The 18,365-nt window shown below is 39.4% G+C and overlaps 1 protein-coding gene across 1 annotated transcript in view; it reads left to right on the top strand.

Annotated features, from left to right (window-relative positions):
- The window catches only part of SUCLA2 (succinate-CoA ligase, ADP-forming, beta subunit), a 66,649-nt gene extending 52,975 nt beyond the window's left edge, over positions 1 to 13,674 (top strand). Inside the window, exons 7-11 of the mRNA XM_006773665.2 lie at positions 449 to 610; positions 706 to 848; positions 7,367 to 7,487; positions 9,264 to 9,352; positions 13,459 to 13,674. Of these exons, the coding sequence (XP_006773728.1) occupies positions 449 to 610; positions 706 to 848; positions 7,367 to 7,487; positions 9,264 to 9,352; positions 13,459 to 13,533 (590 nt within the window). The 3' untranslated portion in view covers positions 13,534 to 13,674. The remainder of the gene's footprint in view (positions 1 to 448; positions 611 to 705; positions 849 to 7,366; positions 7,488 to 9,263; positions 9,353 to 13,458) is intronic.
- The last annotated feature ends 4,691 nt before the right edge of the window (positions 13,675 to 18,365 follow it).

The raw sequence follows: 18,365 nt of genomic DNA, 5'->3' as shown, positions 1-18,365 counted from the left end.
AGAGTTATAGACCCAGTAACAGGTAGCACTTCAGATTCAATTCCCAAATTCTTTTTCAAGAAACAGTTTGAATTAAAAGTGAACATAAATTGAAATACTTTCAATAAAGTAACATTGTCAAACTGCAGCGGGAAGGCCGGGGAGGGTTGGGGGGCAGGAGGGAGGGGGGTAAGAGGTCAACCGAAGGACTTGTATGCATGCATATAAGCATAACCTATGGACATAAGACACTGGGAGGTAGGGGAGGCTAGGGGACTGTCAAGGGCAGGGGGTGGGGGGGCGGAAATGGACACATATCTAATACCCTTTGTAATACTTTAAGCAATAAAAAAAAATTAAAGTAACAAAATGTGTTTTTCCCCTAAAAGGAAAAATGTTTGATTATTGGATAGTTTGTTGTGTCTATCTTGAAATTAAGATCATTTTCTTTTCTTTTTTTTCTCCAAAGTGCTGTGTATGGATGCGAAGATCAATTTTGATTCGAATTCAGCTTATCGCCAGAAGAAAATCTTTGATCTCCAGGACTGGACTCAGGAAGATGAAAGGGACAAAGATGCAGCTAAGGCAGATATCAACTACATTGGCCTAGATGGGAATATAGGCTGTCTAGGTACTATGTGTTTTTATGTTAGAGTTGGATTGGGTAAACTTAATTTATTTTTTTTGTGTTTGTTGCTCATACAAATCATTTTCCCCTCTTGATAGTAAACGGTGCTGGTTTGGCTATGGCCACGATGGATATAATAAAACTTCATGGAGGGACTCCAGCCAACTTTCTTGATGTTGGTGGTGGTGCCACAGTCCATCAAGTAACAGAAGCATTTAAGCTTATCACTTCAGATAAAAAGGTAAGGGCAGGGCTTATATTTTAGAATTTGAATGGTGAGAAGTAACTTGATTAATTAGCAGATGTGATTGTTACATTAGTTGAACATTAAAATTTAAAAGTCTTCCATTGTTTGAAAACAATGCAATAACAGTTAACTACAGAAAAAGATAAAGTTCCGCATAGTGATTTAGAAAACAAGATGAAGAAATGTTACATTATGTTAGACAATATTTTAAATGGTATGATTTGATATGGGAGCACATGCCTATGAAAAATATTATGAAGATGTTAGTTGACCACAGAAGCCCAGAAATCTGATAAGTCTGTAAAGCTAAAAAGATGAAAATAAAAAATAATCTTTAATTTTATCCAGAGATAACTTTTGTTACTATTGATTTGATCTATTTTCTTTAAGACTTTTTAATGATTTCACATACACACACTCACACATACTACTTATTAAGATACTAGAGGCCCGATGCATGAAAATTCGTGCAAGAGTAGGTCTCCTTCCCCTGGTTACCGGCACTGGCTTCCTTCTGGCACCTGGGACCCAGGCTTCCCTCCTCCTGCTGCTGGCTGCTTCCCTCCTCCGGCCACCTGCAGGCACCCGGGACCCGGGCTAGCTTCCCTCTGGCCCCGGCTTCATCAGGAAGGAAGTCCAGAATGACATCTGGAAGACATTCAGTCTAATTAGCATATTACCCTTTTTTATTGTAAATAACTTACATGGTTCAGCCATTCATGTATATGTCTTTTAATGTACATATTTTGAGTCTTTTATTTTTTTTGACATATTATGAGTACTTTTTGCATTTACTAAGGTACTCTTCTAAACCACCTATTTTAATGTTTGCATAATCTGTCATATGCAGATATGCCATAATGTAGATTTATGAATTTATAAGTGATTATCAATATACAAGGGATGTGAAGCATCATTATCTAAAAGACATACATATTATCAGTCACCAGATACTTTTTAAGCAGTATAGCTACTGTGTGGCCAATGTGGATTTTAAGGCTTATGGAAAAATAAGATAATGGCCACCCTGAAGCTAGTCTTATTGAATTAAGAATGAGAATTCCTCATTGATAGGGATCATATCTTACTCATTGTTGCCTCTGGCAGTGGTTGGCATAATGTACAGTACATGTATAGGTCATTTATAAATACTTATTATTGATGATGTTGACAGTGTACATTTTTGTTTTAGACTCTAGAATTGTTTGAAAAATTATTTTACTGCTCTTTGACTTTGAGCTTATAGACTTATTTGCCATCTTCAATTTCATAAAGAGAATTAAACTAAAATGAAACACAAATTGCTTTATTCTCCTTGTTGAATAATATTTTTTAAAAAGTAAACAAATTTTATTGGAACTATATTTGTATAGCTTCTTTTGGCATAAACTCTAAAAGAGAATTATGTAATTATCTAACTGTTGAGTCCTTTTGAAGGTGAACTGGAATTTTTGTTATATTTTTAAGCATGGCTTTTAGGGCCTAGGTACAAGTATGGATAAATGCATATAAAGAATTCCAGTGTTGAGGACTGACACTAAGAGCATTGGAGTTGGAAACAGTCCTGTAGCCCAGGGAGACAATGTGGATAGCATTGAAGTAGCTGTATACATATTATAACTCTTTGTATTGGACACTGTGCTTGGATTTGGGAATACATCGTCCCTCCCCTCAAGGCATTTACGAGTATAGTCTGACTGGGGTGATAAACTGAATGCAGTGCTGTGGAAGAATACAAGACAACCAATAACTGAGAATCACAATGGCCTTCACTGAATGGATGATACCTTGAGCTATCTTGAGAATTGAATAAGTTTATTTAAAGACATGGAGTTTAGAGACAGCCACTATGTTCATGGAATAAGATGCTTATGTATAAGAATAACATTTTTGGGGCGAATGATAAGAGATAATGTTGAGTCCATATTGTGAAAACCCCTGTACCTATTAAGGAGTTTGGAATTTAACCCCTCTATTCCAGCACATATATATGTATAGATATGTATAGATGTATACACATACACACACACACATATATATATGTACTAGTGTGTGTGTGTGTGTGTGTGTGTGTGTGTGTGTTTTTTTATATATATTCCTTATCTTTTTATTTTCTAAAAAAGGGTAACTTTGCTAGTAGAGTGTGAAATGTAGAGCACGGAGGCACTGGTAGGATAGATCAATTTGGTTGTTATACCTCATTATTAAAAAAAACGAAGAGGTCCTGGCAAAGGTAGTGTAAGAATAAAGCAAAGATATTTAGAAGCATTTCTGAGATACAATCATTAAATTCATTTCTCTTCTTTTTTGGGTAGCTGGGGGGTGTCACTGAGAGCTTAGTTGGATTAACCAACCAGGGGTTGGTTAGGACTTTTGGCTGGGGACAATCATCGGGTGGTGATGATGTCCTTTGTGCCATCAAGAGGCAAAATAGAGAAATATGTATTTCTGAATGTGTTAATTTTGCACTGTGGGGACTGTATCTAGTTTATGGTTATAAAGATATATTTCGTATAATGGTTAGATATATATTTGAGAGTCTTCAGTATATTGAGAAAAGTTGAAGTGTTAGGAGTTGGTGAGATGACTCAAATGAGTGAGATGAGGAAACTAAGAATGAAACTAGCTCTTCACCTACCCCTCTCCTCCATGTTGAAGGATTGAATAAAGAAGCCTTCATATATCTATCCTCCATCTACATATATAAAACCCTAATAATCAGATAGACCAAACAGCAGAACAGCAGAACAACCAGTCGCTATGACATGCATTGACCACAAGGGGGCGCGCGTGGAACATGGCAGGTGCCGGCCACAGTAGGATGGTGGAGCAAGTCAGCGGGAGCACCAGACCAAGGCGAGGCACTGGTCGTTGTCATCAGGGCGAGCCTCTGGTGGTTACTGAAAATTCTTTGCTCCCTTGCGCCACGGTCTCGCCTGGCACTTGCACCCGCTGCTGGCGCTGGAGCCGCTGCCAGTATCTAGCACTGGCTCTGATTGCTCAACGCGGTCGTCAGCAGGTGCGAGTGGTGGCTGCCGGCCCTGATCATCCCTCAGGGCTTCTCCACCTCCCCCTACTCCTGAGGGGTGATCAGAGCCAGCAGTCGCCTCTCACACCCACTGCCGGAGACAGCCCCACTCCCACCCACTGCTGGCACCAGAGCTGCCACTCGCACCCACTACCAGCACCAGTCCCGCACAGCCGGATCTGCTGCTTGCACCCACTGCCGGTGCCCGGCGCCGTCAGTGGGTGCGAGCAGTAGCTGCCAGCCCCAGTCACCCGTGAAGGCTTCTCCACCTCCCCCTGCTCCTGAGGGGCAATCGGAGCAGAGGTTGCCGCTCACACCCACCGGTGTGCCAGCCCCACTCACACCCGCTGCTGATACCAGCCCCAATCGCTCCGCGCCGTCAGCGGGTGCAAGTGGGGCTGGCACTGTCAGCGCGTGGGAGCAGAGGTGACAGGAACAGGGCCGCTGGCAGAGGAGACCTGAGGTCGCAGCAGCATGGGCTGGGCAGGGGCATGGAGGATGGGCCAAAACCTGCCCCTTTGCCCACCACAGCCTCACGGCCCACAGTTCCTTTCAAGGTGCACGAATTCGTGCACTGGGCCCCTAGTCTACATTATAAAGACCAGGGGTCATCATGTCCTAAACGACCAGACAACCGGTCACCAGACGGGGGGAAGTGAGGTGGGCGCAGCGAGGTTGTTAGCCTCCAGCCCAGGCCGGGTGGAGGCCTAACAACCTCGCCACTGCCTTGGCAGCTGCGGATCAAGCCTGGAGAGAGGCAGGTCCTAATCAGCAGCCACAGCGGCTGCTCGCAAGGCCTGGAGAGAGAGAGAGAGGCAGGGCCTGATCAGTAGCTGTTGAGTAGGCTGCAGAACAGGCCCAGAGAGAGGCCTGGAGGCAGAGGCAGGCTTAGGGGTTAAGAGCAATCAGGCAGGCAGGCAGAGGCAGTTAGGGGTGATCATGCAGGCAGGCAGGTGAGCAGTTAGGAGCCAGCGTTCCCAGATTGCAAGAAGGATGTCCCCCAAGGGGTCCCCTATTGCAGAGGGTGCAGACTGGGCTGAGGGCACCCCTCCCCCACCCCTGTGCACGAATTTTGAGCACCAGGCCACTAGTAGAATAATAAGAGAGAGAGAACAAATTGACAGAGATAGTTGCAGGTCAGGTGAGAGTGGTGACATTAAAGGACAGGATGAAGAGTTTTGAGAATTAAGTGGATGGGCAACAGTGTCAGATGTAGGAGCAATCAAGTACACTAAGTACTAAATGAAATGATTAGGAACCTTAGTAAGAATCGTAGAGGAGAGGGGTCCAGCTTCCCGTCAGGTTGTAATGGATTGAGTTAAGATACTTTTTCAGGGCCTTTTTTATGAAGGCATAGAAGGACACAGTGCTAACAGTTGAATGAAAGTAGGGTTGAAGAGAGCTGTGTGGTATATGTTTGCTTGCTTGTTTGGGAGACTAAGAAGATGAGCTATATATTTAGCTGCATGGAGATGTGTATTGGAGAAAGGAGGCTCATGAAGAGAGTAAAAGGTATGAGGCAGATTATTAAGGAAGGAAATGATGATGAATCATTATTATACTGCTCTTTGGTTTATGCTAGTGTTACAGGATGTTTTTTTTTGTTTGTTTTTGCTGTTTTGCTTTCCTTTAAAGTTGGAATGGATAAATGAGTAGGATAGAAACATCCAAGAATGCATTAATTGAATTGGGGTAGTGGAGGTAGACTTGGTATGAGAGAATTGAGCATGCACATGGCATTATCATTGAATTGCTCAGCCATAGGTTCCAGGCTCTCTAGCAGGAGTGGGTAACGTCTGGCCCAAGGACCGTATAAGGCCTGCGAAATTATTTGGTTTGGCCCTGCCAAGGCATAGGGGTGAGAATTAAATGTCTGACCAAATATAGCAGGCTAATTTTTTTTAATATATTTTATTGATTTTTTTACAGAGAGGAAGGGAGAGGGATAGAGAGTCAGAAACATCGATGAGAGAGAAACATCGATCAGCCGCCTCCTGCACACTCCCTACTCGGGATGTGCCCACAACCAAGGTACATGCCCTTGACCGGAATCGAACCTGGGACCTTTCAGTCCACAGGCTGACCCTCTATCCACTGAGCCAAACCGGTTAGTAGCAGGCTAATTTTTAAGTTGATAATTTTGTATGGCCCTCGAATGATGTTATAAATATCCAAATGGCCCTTGGCAGAAAAAAGGTTTCCCCACCCCCACTCCCTTGCTATAGCAAAGAAAGTCATGTTGGTAGAGAGCTGATACATCCAGTGATTAGAAAGGGGTTTAGGGACCAGAGGCTTTAAGAGGAAAAGATTGGGTTTGATAGAGTTAGTGATAAAAGGAATTAGAAGTGAAAGAGGAGGCTGGACAGAAAGTGGGATTTACACATTTGATATTGTAGAGATTCTCTTTCTGGTCAAGGGTTTGTCCTTGGTAAGAATTAGTTGAAATGGACTGGAGATAACAGTAAGAAGGTTGCTTGTGGTCAGAGGCCACTGGCCCAGAGGTGACAGCTGTCCTAGAACCTTCCTAGCTTCCCTAAGAGTTGAGGGAACAATATCTTGGTGTCTATAAGCTATTTATATTGTACTGGCTGAGGAACTCTGGTGTAGGTGAATGAACTACACCAAAGTAAAGTGCATTAAAAATGAAAAGTAGCCTGGCCAGTATGGCCCAGTGGTTGAGCATAATCCTATGAAGCAGGAGGTCACAGTTCAATTCCCTGCCCAGTTACCGGCTGGATCCCCAGTGTCAGGTGTGCAGGAGGCAGCCAGTCAATGATTCTCTCTCATCATTGATGTTTCTCTCTCTCTTTCTCTCTCTCTCTCTCTCCCTCTCTCCCTCTCTCCCTCTCTCCCCCTCCCTCCCTCCCTCCCTCCCTCTCTCCTTCCCTCTCTCTCTGAAATCAATAAAAATATTTTTTAAAAAAATAAAAAGTGAAAAAAAAATTTTTGTACGTGATAGAAAAACAATGATTCAGATTATTGGTGTGATGATGAAAAAATACTGACCCAAACAGAGGTTTGGATGTGATGTGTAGCTAGTAGTGGGCAAACAGAAATTCAGTGATTTTTGAGGGCCTGGTTTGTGTGACGAGTTTGTTGAATTGGGGGGGCTAAGTGAAGAAGAGATGATAGTCAATGAACATAAGTTGGAGCTCTTTATGTGACATTGTCTTACAACATGATCTGGGATATCATGTTGGTGAATGGCTGTGTTTAATAGGAAACAAGTAAAGGAATCAGGTCTTATTCATATGAGACAGAAGAGAAGAGAATATGAGCCAGGTGTTGGAATTACCCGAAGAGGGGGAAATAAATTCTGGTGTGTTTTGGACTGCACAGACTTCAGTGATGGCTGTTTTGTTTAAAAATGGTTCCATGGAATTAAATTTCATCATAAGGTATAAATACTAATATTTTCTTGAGAAGGAAGGACACATACTCATTTCTTTAAAATTTTAATCAACCAAAAACATTCTGTTCACAGGTACTGGCTATTCTGGTCAACATTTTTGGAGGAATCATGAGGTGTGATGTTATTGCACAGGGTATAGTCATGGCAGTAAAGGATTTGGAAATTAAAATACCTATTGTGGTACGGTTACAAGGTGAGTGTAACAGATTTCTTGCAATTGTTATATGAACGCTACTGGCTTAAAAGTTCATGATTCTACTGTGGGTGGTGGGAATAGCACCAGGTGACAGTTGGACCAGACCTGAGTTCAGCAACCTCCATACTTGAGTTCTGTGTGGGAAAGAATTCAGAGACAAGATTCAAGCTATAAGAGAACATTTATTTATAAAATCACAGAGATAGAAGTAATATTTGTAGGAGAAATGAGCTGAGGAAATGAGTTATAGAGGTAAATAAAGGAAGGGCCCTTAGAGCTTGGGAGTGAGGAAGCAAATGGTAAGGTGCTTGGGTGAGGGGGAAGGGAAAGGTGCAGGCATGCTCCTGGGAGGGAGAGTGCTCTGGGTCCTCTATCTTAAGGATTGTTAAGGTTGGCGATTTTAGATGTGGTCCCAGGGGAAGATTTCAGTGGATATTTAGCACTTTTCCAGGTTGTTCTTTCTCCACTAATAGATTGGTCGGTGTCAGGGCAGAGGTCATTACCCAGTGCAGCTGGTCCTGAGATTAGCTTGTCTGGTTTTGCTGCTTTTCTGGGCTTGGAGCTGAAATACAACTGAAGCCTCGATATTATCTAGGGAGGAAAGGTCAGTGTGCCCAAACTGCATGACCATTGATATGCTAAGGGAGGAAAGGTCCTCTGGGGGTAAGGTCCCACCCTACAATTGTCCTTTGCACCTGGGGCTTTTCTTCCTGGTGACCTTCTGTACCAGGCCCATTGTCCTTGCTCTGCTCATGTCTCTCTAACTGCCTACCACAATTCCAAGGAGTTTAGTTCTTTTAAATACAGTTTTCAGATAGCTGTATCTTTTAAATGAAAGTGTTTATATAAGAAACATTCAAATCTGTGAAGAATTTTTGTGAGTTTATTTGAGCCAAACTGTCCACAAATGCTGGGAAGCAGAATCTCAATGGATTGAGTTAATGCTCGGGAGAATGGCAGTTTTGCACCTTCTTTTATACATTACAATAAAGGAGGTGATTGATTTAAGTGGGTTGTTGTAAAATCCATTGGTGATAGATTAGGGAGGCAGGAGAAAGCAAAGCAGGGAAACCTCTAGGATTGGATAAAGAGTAAAATGATAGACACACACGTAGATGAGTGCAGGATAGTTAAGTCAACAATTAACATGGTAATGATAACAATGATAATGAAGGTATTTGTGGTCTCAACTCTGTACTTTGAGGGCTCTGAAAAAGGGAAATTACTTTGTTTTTGCAAAGGCATAGTATCCTAGATGCCAAAAGACAAATGGACAGGCTTAGTTAAGGTGAAGATTTACCTTGTTAAGGAAAAATACTGCCTTAAGACATGACTACACACCATAAATTGCTTTTATTTTTAAAAAGTTTTAATTTTAGACCATGCTTTGTAGTTACTTTAGGTCTCTGAGTTTGCAAGGCCATCACGCAGGCCTTCCCTGAGCTAGTCACGTTAGCATGTGGCCCCTTTTTGTCCACAAAAGTATGTAATTGGAAGTTTTTAAAACATGGTATTAAAAAAATTTCTAACATTGGGGCAAAATTGCTCACAGTTTTGGTTTGTATGATCTAATACATTATTTGTTGTGCTTTTTCGTGAATTCTAAATTGCCATTGATATGGTACTTCACGAGGTAACTAGGTTTTTACAGTATTTTCTTGCTTTAGAGCATGTATTACATTAAATAATGAAATATTCTTATGATGAAATGACTTGTGTATGATTTTGTGTCAATATTTAAAACATCTTTATATTTGCATATCTCATTTTCAGGTACACGAGTGGATGATGCTAAGGCACTGATAACTGACAGTGGACTTAAAATTCTTGCTTGTGATGACTTGGATGAAGCTGCTAAAATGGTAAATAGGCTATGTTTGCAAAGTGTATAAAGGATGTATAAATGTTCCCGATTGGGGTTATCGGCTGGTTCCTGGATTCTTCTCATTGACAATGAAAAGATTTTAAGGTCAACAAAAATGAAAGTAAAGCAAAGTGGGGTTTATTGAAGATAGACTCCAAGCGAGGAGCAGGCCATCCATCCAGGAGAGATAATGGCCCCGAACTCCTGGGTTTAAATGAGGGATTTTCTGGGTGGAGACTCACTTGCATTCAGGAATGATTGACAGAAACGGGTTATATAACTATATTTCTTCTGCACATGCCCTTACCCACAATGCATACAGAAACCCCCAATGCTAATTTTATTATAATTAGTCCAGGGCCCTGGTAAGGTTGCATTGGCATTGAAGTCATGTTGTTTTCCTCTGATCTTGGGCGAAGAATTGGCTGGTTCTGAACCTGCCCACTGGTGGACTACTGGCTGGGTTCGCCCATAGAGACGAGGTTTGAAGGCAGTGTTGGCCCGTCCCTGCTCAGAACCCCAGGGCAGGCCTCACCCCAGCCGCTCGTGTCTAACTTCCTATCTAATGTAAACATTTAGATTCTCAAACGAACCAGCTAATATCACTAAAAATGTGTTTCAGATAAATAGTAGTACTATCTCTTAGACCCAAACTCCTATCCCAATATTGTAAGTTGAAATTTTGTATTTAAAAAACAAACTTATTTAAATGTGGTTTTCATTTATTTAGATGTGATTATACCTATCACCCATCTTAATTATCACCAATATTATTTCATTTGTATTGTTACCTACTTCCTTCCTTGCCCGTGATTATTTTGAAGCAAACCCCAGACATTATTATATCATTTCATACATGTCATCACGAATCTATAAAAGATAAAAAGTAATGATATAAAGAAATTATTTGTTTCAGGTGGGATAGTAATATTATGTTTCTATTTTATAAAAAAGAATCTAGTCAGTGTTGACATTTTTGGGATTCTCTGAAATATATATATATATTTTAATATATTTTGTTGATTTATTACAGAGAGGAAGGGAGAGGGATAGAGAGTTAGAAACATCTATGAGAGAGAAACATCGATCAGCTGCTTCCTGCACACCTCCTACTGGGGATGTGCCCACAACCAAGGTACATGCCCTTGACCGGAATCGAACCTGGGACCCTTCAGTCCGCGGGCCGACGCTCTATCCACTGAGCCAAACCGGTTAGGGCTGAAATATATTTTGTCTATGTTCTTCATTAGTATTAGGATCACAGTAATTCTATGCATTGCAGTTGGTTAATATGTTAAAAGTTTCTGTTAACCTATAAGTTCACTTTTGTTTATTTTCCTGGAGTTTATTTTTGAAAAGACAAGTTGATGATCTTACAGTGTTTCCCGTAGTCAGAATATTAATGATTTTAATCCCTGCGGTGTCCTCTACCCCTATATTTCCTGTAAACTGGTAGTGTTGGTCTGTAGGCTTGATCATATATGTATTTGATTTGGGGGAGCAGGGAGCAAGAATATTTTATAGTTGATGTGTAATTCTATAAGGAAGTATATAGTTAATGTCAGATTATTTCTCTTTTTGTGATACTGCCAATCATTGACAATTATAGCTTAGGTATAAAATTTCATAAATGCAAAGTGGTGATAATCTAATTCTGTCATTTAATGGAATACTTAAAAAAAGTGAAAATCCTTTATATCAACTACTTATTATGAAGTAAATTTTGCATAGGAAAAGCAGGACAGTTACTTGATTTTGCATTTATTGATGAGTTTTCAAAATAATGGGTTTGTTCCCATTAATGTCCTACAGAAGTGACGTAGGCTTTTTGTTTCTTTTTTAAAAGTTTTTAGTGTGTGTGTGTGTATTGTTTGTGTTGTGTGTGTACGCACATATGCACGTATTATTTTTCACTCGGATTTAAACCTATTTGATGTGGTTCAATCCATTTCAGTAATTGTTATTGGTGCTCAAATGATCCCATCTTTAGTCAATGGGAACCTCTTCAAGTTGGCTCCTGAGTCTTTCTCACATGCCCTGTGATATACTTTCTGGTTTGATAGATGTCCTAGGCTCATTTTTACATTTTTTGCTTAAGATCTGAAATCAGCAAAATGGTTTTTAGAGATCACAAGGGTACTCACAGCTACAGGGTTGTTAGTTGTTTCCAGGCTTTTAAAATGGTAAATCTAGGAAAATATGTATTTTTTAAAGAGCTAAATACATGAGTACATACTGATATTTCCAATCCAGTAGTACAGTTCTTTTCTTATCTCTCCCATGTCATATTGACATACATATAAATATTTATTTACTTTGTCCCTCAAAACAGACATTATAATTGTACAGAAATAATACCAACAATATGATTACTGAAAGCAATTTAAGATTTGTATGTGCAGTTCTTTCTGTCCTTTGAAGTATTTTTCATAACTTACTGGATTTTAAAATTCATGTAAAATAGCTCTGTTTTATCCCAGCTTGGTATATAATTAGTATCATTTAATTTTTTAAAGAAATTGCTCTTAAAAAAACAATTTTTGTTTTGTATTATATAAGTATTTACATGGTTCCAAAGTCATAAGTATAAAACAAAGTATATTCAGAGAATCTAACTTTTATACCTGTATCTGTTTCTTCCTTTCCCATAGGTAACCAGCTTTAAAAAAAAAAAAAGAATTTTAGTTCATTTTTTAAGCAAATTGTGTGTGTATAACACATATGTATGTATGTATGCACACACATATATCTGTCCACTTTCCCTCATTATCTGATTATTACGTATATTTTACCTCATTTATTTTACTTAACATTATATTTTAGTGCACAGTCCATAGTAGATATAGAGATGTTCCTAAATGAGAACTTTTCCCACCTATATTTAAAGACAATTCTTGGAAGAGCTGTATGGTTTAATCAGTAACAGGCTTTTGAGATTTGCTGCGTTAATATATCATTTCATAAGAATAATAAAGTGTTCTGTTTTTCTTTGGGACATACTCTAGGAAAGTACCTATTAGTAAATGGAATTCAACTGCAGTTTAGAGACAGAGGGTCTTATACTCAATCCTGAGTTTAAATTAAGATTTTGAGCATGGGAATGGCAGGGAGAAAGCCTATTTTGACTTTGAGATGTGGTATAAACTGTTCAATGGAAAAGTGAAGGATAGTAGGAGTCTGTCTAGGGCATTAATTAGATGTGATGTGAGGTGAAGGTTATGGATAGGTTTTAACTTGTCTCTGAAAATATGCTTGTTTTCAGTGAGAGCTTGAATTAAGAAAAGCTTTGTGGACATGGAAAGAAAGGAGAAGACTCAGATAGACGATGAAAGATAAAACAGTTGGTTTAAGTTGTGACTGCTATGTTTTCTACTGACTAAGATTATGGAAGTCATGACAATATTAATAATAATGTAATGATATTAGCAGCTGCTACCATTTATCAAGTATTTATTGTGCTTGCAATGCTAAATTATTTTCTTCAAATACTATCTTATTATGAGTTTGGTGATATAATCTCATTTTTATAGATGAGGGAACAGAGGCTAGATAAATTAACGTATTCAGGATCATAAGCATTAGAGATGGAATTTGAAACCAAAGTGGCTAACTAAAACCTTCTCTTATCTACTCTATAGGAGAGGAGAGAAGCTGAATTTATTATTTGGTTTTAGACATTAATTGTCTATTTTGTATGGTACCAACAATAAAATGCTAACTTCTAGAACCAAATTCCTATCCAATATTGTTAAGATTGTATACTTTAGAGAAAAAAAAAAAAGACAAAACTTATTTATATGTGATTTGCATTGTGTAGTACTTAACATACTATTTTTGTATTTAGGCAATAAAAGCAGGTATATACATATATTCAATACTTTCTAATTTTATAGATATTATTGAAAGTATTGAAGTGTGGGTTATTAAGAGTGTTAGATTTGAATGGCAAATGCTTATAAGAGTGTGAAGTGATTGATGTCAGAATAGCTCACATTTTAAATGAAAAAGATTGAATGTGCATCAATTTCACGTTGACCAATAGTTCTTATTTTTATGTTTTAGTGAAAATAGAGACAAAGATGGTTGTTGTTTTTTTTCTTTCAGGTTGTAAAGCTCTCTGAAATAGTGAACTTAGCCAAACAAGCCCAGGTGGATGTGAAATTTCAGTTGCCGATCTGATCTGAGAATCCAGTGGATGGCTGAAGGTTTTAAATGTGCTATAATCATTAAAAATACTGTGTTCTGTGTTATTAGTGTTCCTTTTCTCATTCATGTGTGAAGACTATAATTGCCATCTAGGCATAAAAACTTTGAAAAGCATTTGTTCTGCATTTAATTCTATTGAGAATGGGCTGTTTGTATAAAGAATGTGTAAGGCAGTTATCTAGTTTCTTTTGTTGCAGCCTCCTTTTTCACTTCTACAGAATGCCATTTGCAATATGCCAGTTTATTTTTGTTGGATACATCGTTCTTCATTAATATGAGTCCTATGAATAAAATAAATCTGAAGATAAAGCTTTATTCTTTAGTGTTAGAAATATTATATCTAATAACTAGCCTTATTAGTAGAGCAATGTATTAAAACAGTGATGGCAAACCTATGACACGCGTGTCAGAGGTGACGCGCAAACTCATTTTTTTGGTTGATTTTTCTTTGTTAAATGGCATTTAAATATATAAAATAAATATCAAAAATATAAATCTTTGTTTTACTATGGTTGCAAATATCAAAAAATTTCTATATGTGACACGGCACCAGAGTTAAGTTAGGGTTTTTCAAAATGCTGACATGCCGAGCTCAAAAGGTTCGCCATCACTGTATTAAAACAGTGTTTTATATAAGAAGTGTTTATCTTCAACACCAAATACCTAACTAAGTATATCAATCACTATTTATAAACAGAGCTTTCAAACACTCCTCAGAATATTCTTTTAAATATTTCAGTGAAGTAACTTAATTATTTGAACATTATCTTAATTGTTACAAAACACCGGTAACTGCAAGTCTTTATGATCCTGTGGTATTGAGAAGAACCTGTAGGTTTTCGCCAAATAAAGGCATATATACTAAGGACTTGTCATTCTAAATTAACAATGTCAATTTAAGTTAATAAAAATCTGGATAATGTTAATAAATAATGGATTAATGTTTTCTTTTTTAAGTAAGCTTAACAGTATATATACCATGGCAGAAAATATCAGCCAAGCAGTAGACTATGAATGTAGTAGTGATGAATTTGAGAACTTCTATTTATTTGGATGGTCATAAAGTGTGATCAGATATACATACTGTGAGAGGTATCATACATAGCATAGTGATTATGAGCACAGAATTTGAAAGTCAACCATCTTGAATCTTGGCTCCACTGCTTATTAGCTATATGAGTTTGAGCAAGTTTCTACATTTCAGTGTACCTCTGTTTCCTTAGCTCCTTTCTCATTCTCTGGGATTATTTAATGGGGGAGAGGAGAGAGAAAATTATTCAAGAGAACATACAAAATATATACTCAAACTGAATATCATTATCTGTTCAAGTTGATCATGTATTTACCTACCTACCTATCTTCCCTACCATATTAAAGACTAAGTGGAACCACGGAACTGTTTGAAATTGTGATAAAGGTATAATTAAAAGTCTAAGCCTTTAGCTTTTAATTTAAAATTTTCTTTTTTAAAAAATTCATTCCAAGGAATGCCAGACAATGAATGATTAGTTCAGAAAAGATTGGCGTTTGTATTAGTCGGTATCTAGTCAGGCATTAAAAAACAATGCTTGGTATTTCGGAGAAAATATAATACATGCTGTTGGTGATATTAGTGTTTTAGTTATCTATTCTTGCATAATATAGTCATGGGTTGCTTAATGACAGGATACATTCTGAGAAATGTGTCCTTGGGGGATTTTGTCATGCCACCATCAGAGTGCACTTACACCCACCTACATCTACCATGGTACAGCCTATTGCTCCTGTGCTACCAACCTGTACAGCATATTGGTGTTGAATACTGTGGGCAATTGTACCACAATGGACACTATTTGTGTATCTAAACATAGAAAAGGTACAGTAAAAGTATGGTATAAAGATTAGAAACTTATACACCTGTATAGGGCACTTACCATGAATGGAGCTTGCAGGACTGGAAGTTGCTCTGGGTGATTGGTGAATGAATGTAAAGGCGTAGGACATCACTGTACACTTAGGCTATGCTCAATTTGTAAAATAGCATGAGGACTCCTAGACTTAACCATACTCCAACCATGTCAAACTCGCAGCCCACGGGCCGCATGTGGCCGACAACAAATATTTTGGCAGCCTAGCCAATATAACGGTATGTAAGAAACGTTTTAATAAAAATTTCGTAATTTAATTTTTACAATGCCTGTTACACATAATTATTAATAACGAACTACAACGTTTGCTAATGACTGATTACTATAATCGCATTGCATTCATTTCCCTTACGCATCTTATGTGCAGGCTCACCATTTCTCCCCACTAATACTAGCAGCGAATACTTTAGCACCGATTGCCACATCAGTCTTGTACTGACTTGTAAGGTGTGCACAACAGGAAATATTTCACTTTCAGAAAACAAGAAAAATAGGTTTATTTGTGTTACACTTATTAATACGTGGAGTTATTCAGTGTCTGGTAAGTTTATGTTCAAGAAAAAATATTTTTATTAAAATGTTCTATTTTATGTTAACGATTACTCATTTATTTCAGCCCTTTCTATCCAGCATGGCTTTATCAAAATAAACCTACGTTTCTATGGAAATTGAAGCTTTTGTTTTGTTGCGGCCCAATAAACTTAACCCTTGTTTATTTGGCCCGTGTTAGCCTTTGAGTTTGACATGCTTGCTATACTCTATCTATGGTAGGCAGAATAAGGCTCCTTCACGGAGGTCCACACCCTAATCCTGGAACCTGTGCATGTGTTATATTACATGGCAAAGGCACTTTGCAGATGTGATTAAAGCTGTGGACCTTAAAATAGGGGAATTATCTTGTATTATCCCTGTAGGCCTGTGTTTGTCTCTGGGCTTCTGTACCAAAACACCATAGACAACAAAAATTTGTTTCTCACAGTTCTGAAGGCTCAGACATCTAAGGTCAAGGCACCAGCAATTCAGTGTCTACTAAGAGCCTACTTCCTGGTTCATTGACAATGCCTTCTTACTGTCCTCATGTGGTAGAAGGGACGAGGGAGCTCTCTGGAGTCGCTTAGAAAGAGCACGAATCCTAATCACAAGGGTTCCACTCATGATCTATCAGCTCCCAAAAGCCCCACCTCCAAATACTATCATGTTGGGCATTGGGTTTCAACATAAGAATTGTGTGTGGGGGGTGGGGGGGTTGTACAAATATTAAGTCCATAGCAAGACCCCATCTAATCACATAAGCCCTTAAAAGCAAAGAATGGTCTCCAGCTGGAGGCAAGAAAGATGCTGCGGAAGGGGGCAGTTGAGAAATTCCAAGCATGAGAATTCAGTGCACCCTTGTACTGCTGAGATGTGGGAATACATGTGTTAAGACTAGAGAGAGACAGAAAACCAAGATGGTGGCATAGGTAAACACCGGAAATTGCTGCCTCCCACAACAACTTCAAAAATACAACTAAAAGACAAAACGGACATCATCCAAAACCACGGGAAGGCTGGCTGAGTGGAAATTCTACAGCTAGAAGGAAAGAGAAAAGCACTGAGACTCAGGAGGTGCGGAAGTAAAGTGCAGAAGTAAGGAGGCGCACGCGGCAAGGGCTGCCAACTGAGGACTCGCTGTCTTTTTGAATCGGGAGGGAGTCTCAAGCCCCCGACTGCTCTGAACTCCAGTTCCGGGAAGTCTGGGGACCCAGACTCATACGGGGAGAAACTGGACTGTCTGGCAGCGGGCAGAACTCAGAACTCGAGGGCGGCTTTCTCTCAGAGGTGCCTGCAGCGATTACCGGGACACTGAGATGCCAGGCCCCTTAGGGCAGGGCTGAGGATCAGCCATAGCTGTTTGCTCCGCCCTGTTGATTCCCTGAAACCCCGCCCCACCCAAGCTGCGGCAGAGGCTTTTGCCTATGAATGCCCTGGCCCTTTGCAATCTGAAAATTACCCAACAAATTACAGCTGGGCCAAACACACCCAAAACTTCCAAGAGAAGGCCCAAGACCCCACAGCAGCTTGCATTGCTTCACACCTGGACCTCATCTGGGCACCTCCAAACCCCAAACAAGGAAGGGGAATCTGCAGCTCTCTTCATAGCTCCTGCTGGGTAACCTCAGGCAGAGGCTAAATTAGCACCTCCTTAGATCCAAGAGCCAGATTACAACTCCTCAGATCCATAAGGGACACACTCAGGGGCAGACTCAGTGAGCACCAAAGCCCCACTGAAGCAAGTCTTGCCCCAGAGAGGTGTCTCCAGCACAGAAGTTCTCCCACTGCAGACACAGCTGATTCTTACAGCCAATTGGCCGGGAGGTCAATTCCTCCCAGTGATACCTACAACAACCAAGGCTTAACTACAACAAGACTGTGCACAACACCCACAAAGGAGTGCACCAAGAGTGTCCACCTCAGGTAATTGGGGAGGCTGAGCCACTGGGCCCTTTAGGACACCTAACACAGAAAGCCACTCTATCAACACAGGGAAGCATAAAAAATGCAGAGACAAAGAAACAGGACACAAATGACAGAAATGGAGGAAAGTAAAATACTGGATATAGAGTTCAAAACCACCCTTAAAAGGTTTTTCAAGAACTTTCTAGAAATCGCCAATAAGTTTAGTAAGACCCTCAAAAAGTCTTGTGAGACCCCCGATAAATGCAGTGAGACCCTCGAGGTTATGAAAAAAGACCAAGTAGAAATTAAGCATACACTGACTGAAATAAAGGAAATTATGCAGAGTTCCAACAGCAGACTAGAGCATCCCAAGAATCAAGTCAAAGATTTGAAGTACGAAAAAGCAAAAAACACCCAACCGGAAAAGCAAAATGAAAAAAGAATCCAAAAATACGAAGATAG

This window comes from Myotis davidii, unplaced genomic scaffold, assembly GCF_000327345.1.
Source record: "Myotis davidii unplaced genomic scaffold, ASM32734v1 scaffold1947, whole genome shotgun sequence".
NCBI classification, from domain to species: domain Eukaryota; kingdom Metazoa; phylum Chordata; class Mammalia; order Chiroptera; family Vespertilionidae; genus Myotis; species Myotis davidii.
This window is presented reverse-complemented; position numbering and strand designations above follow the sequence as displayed.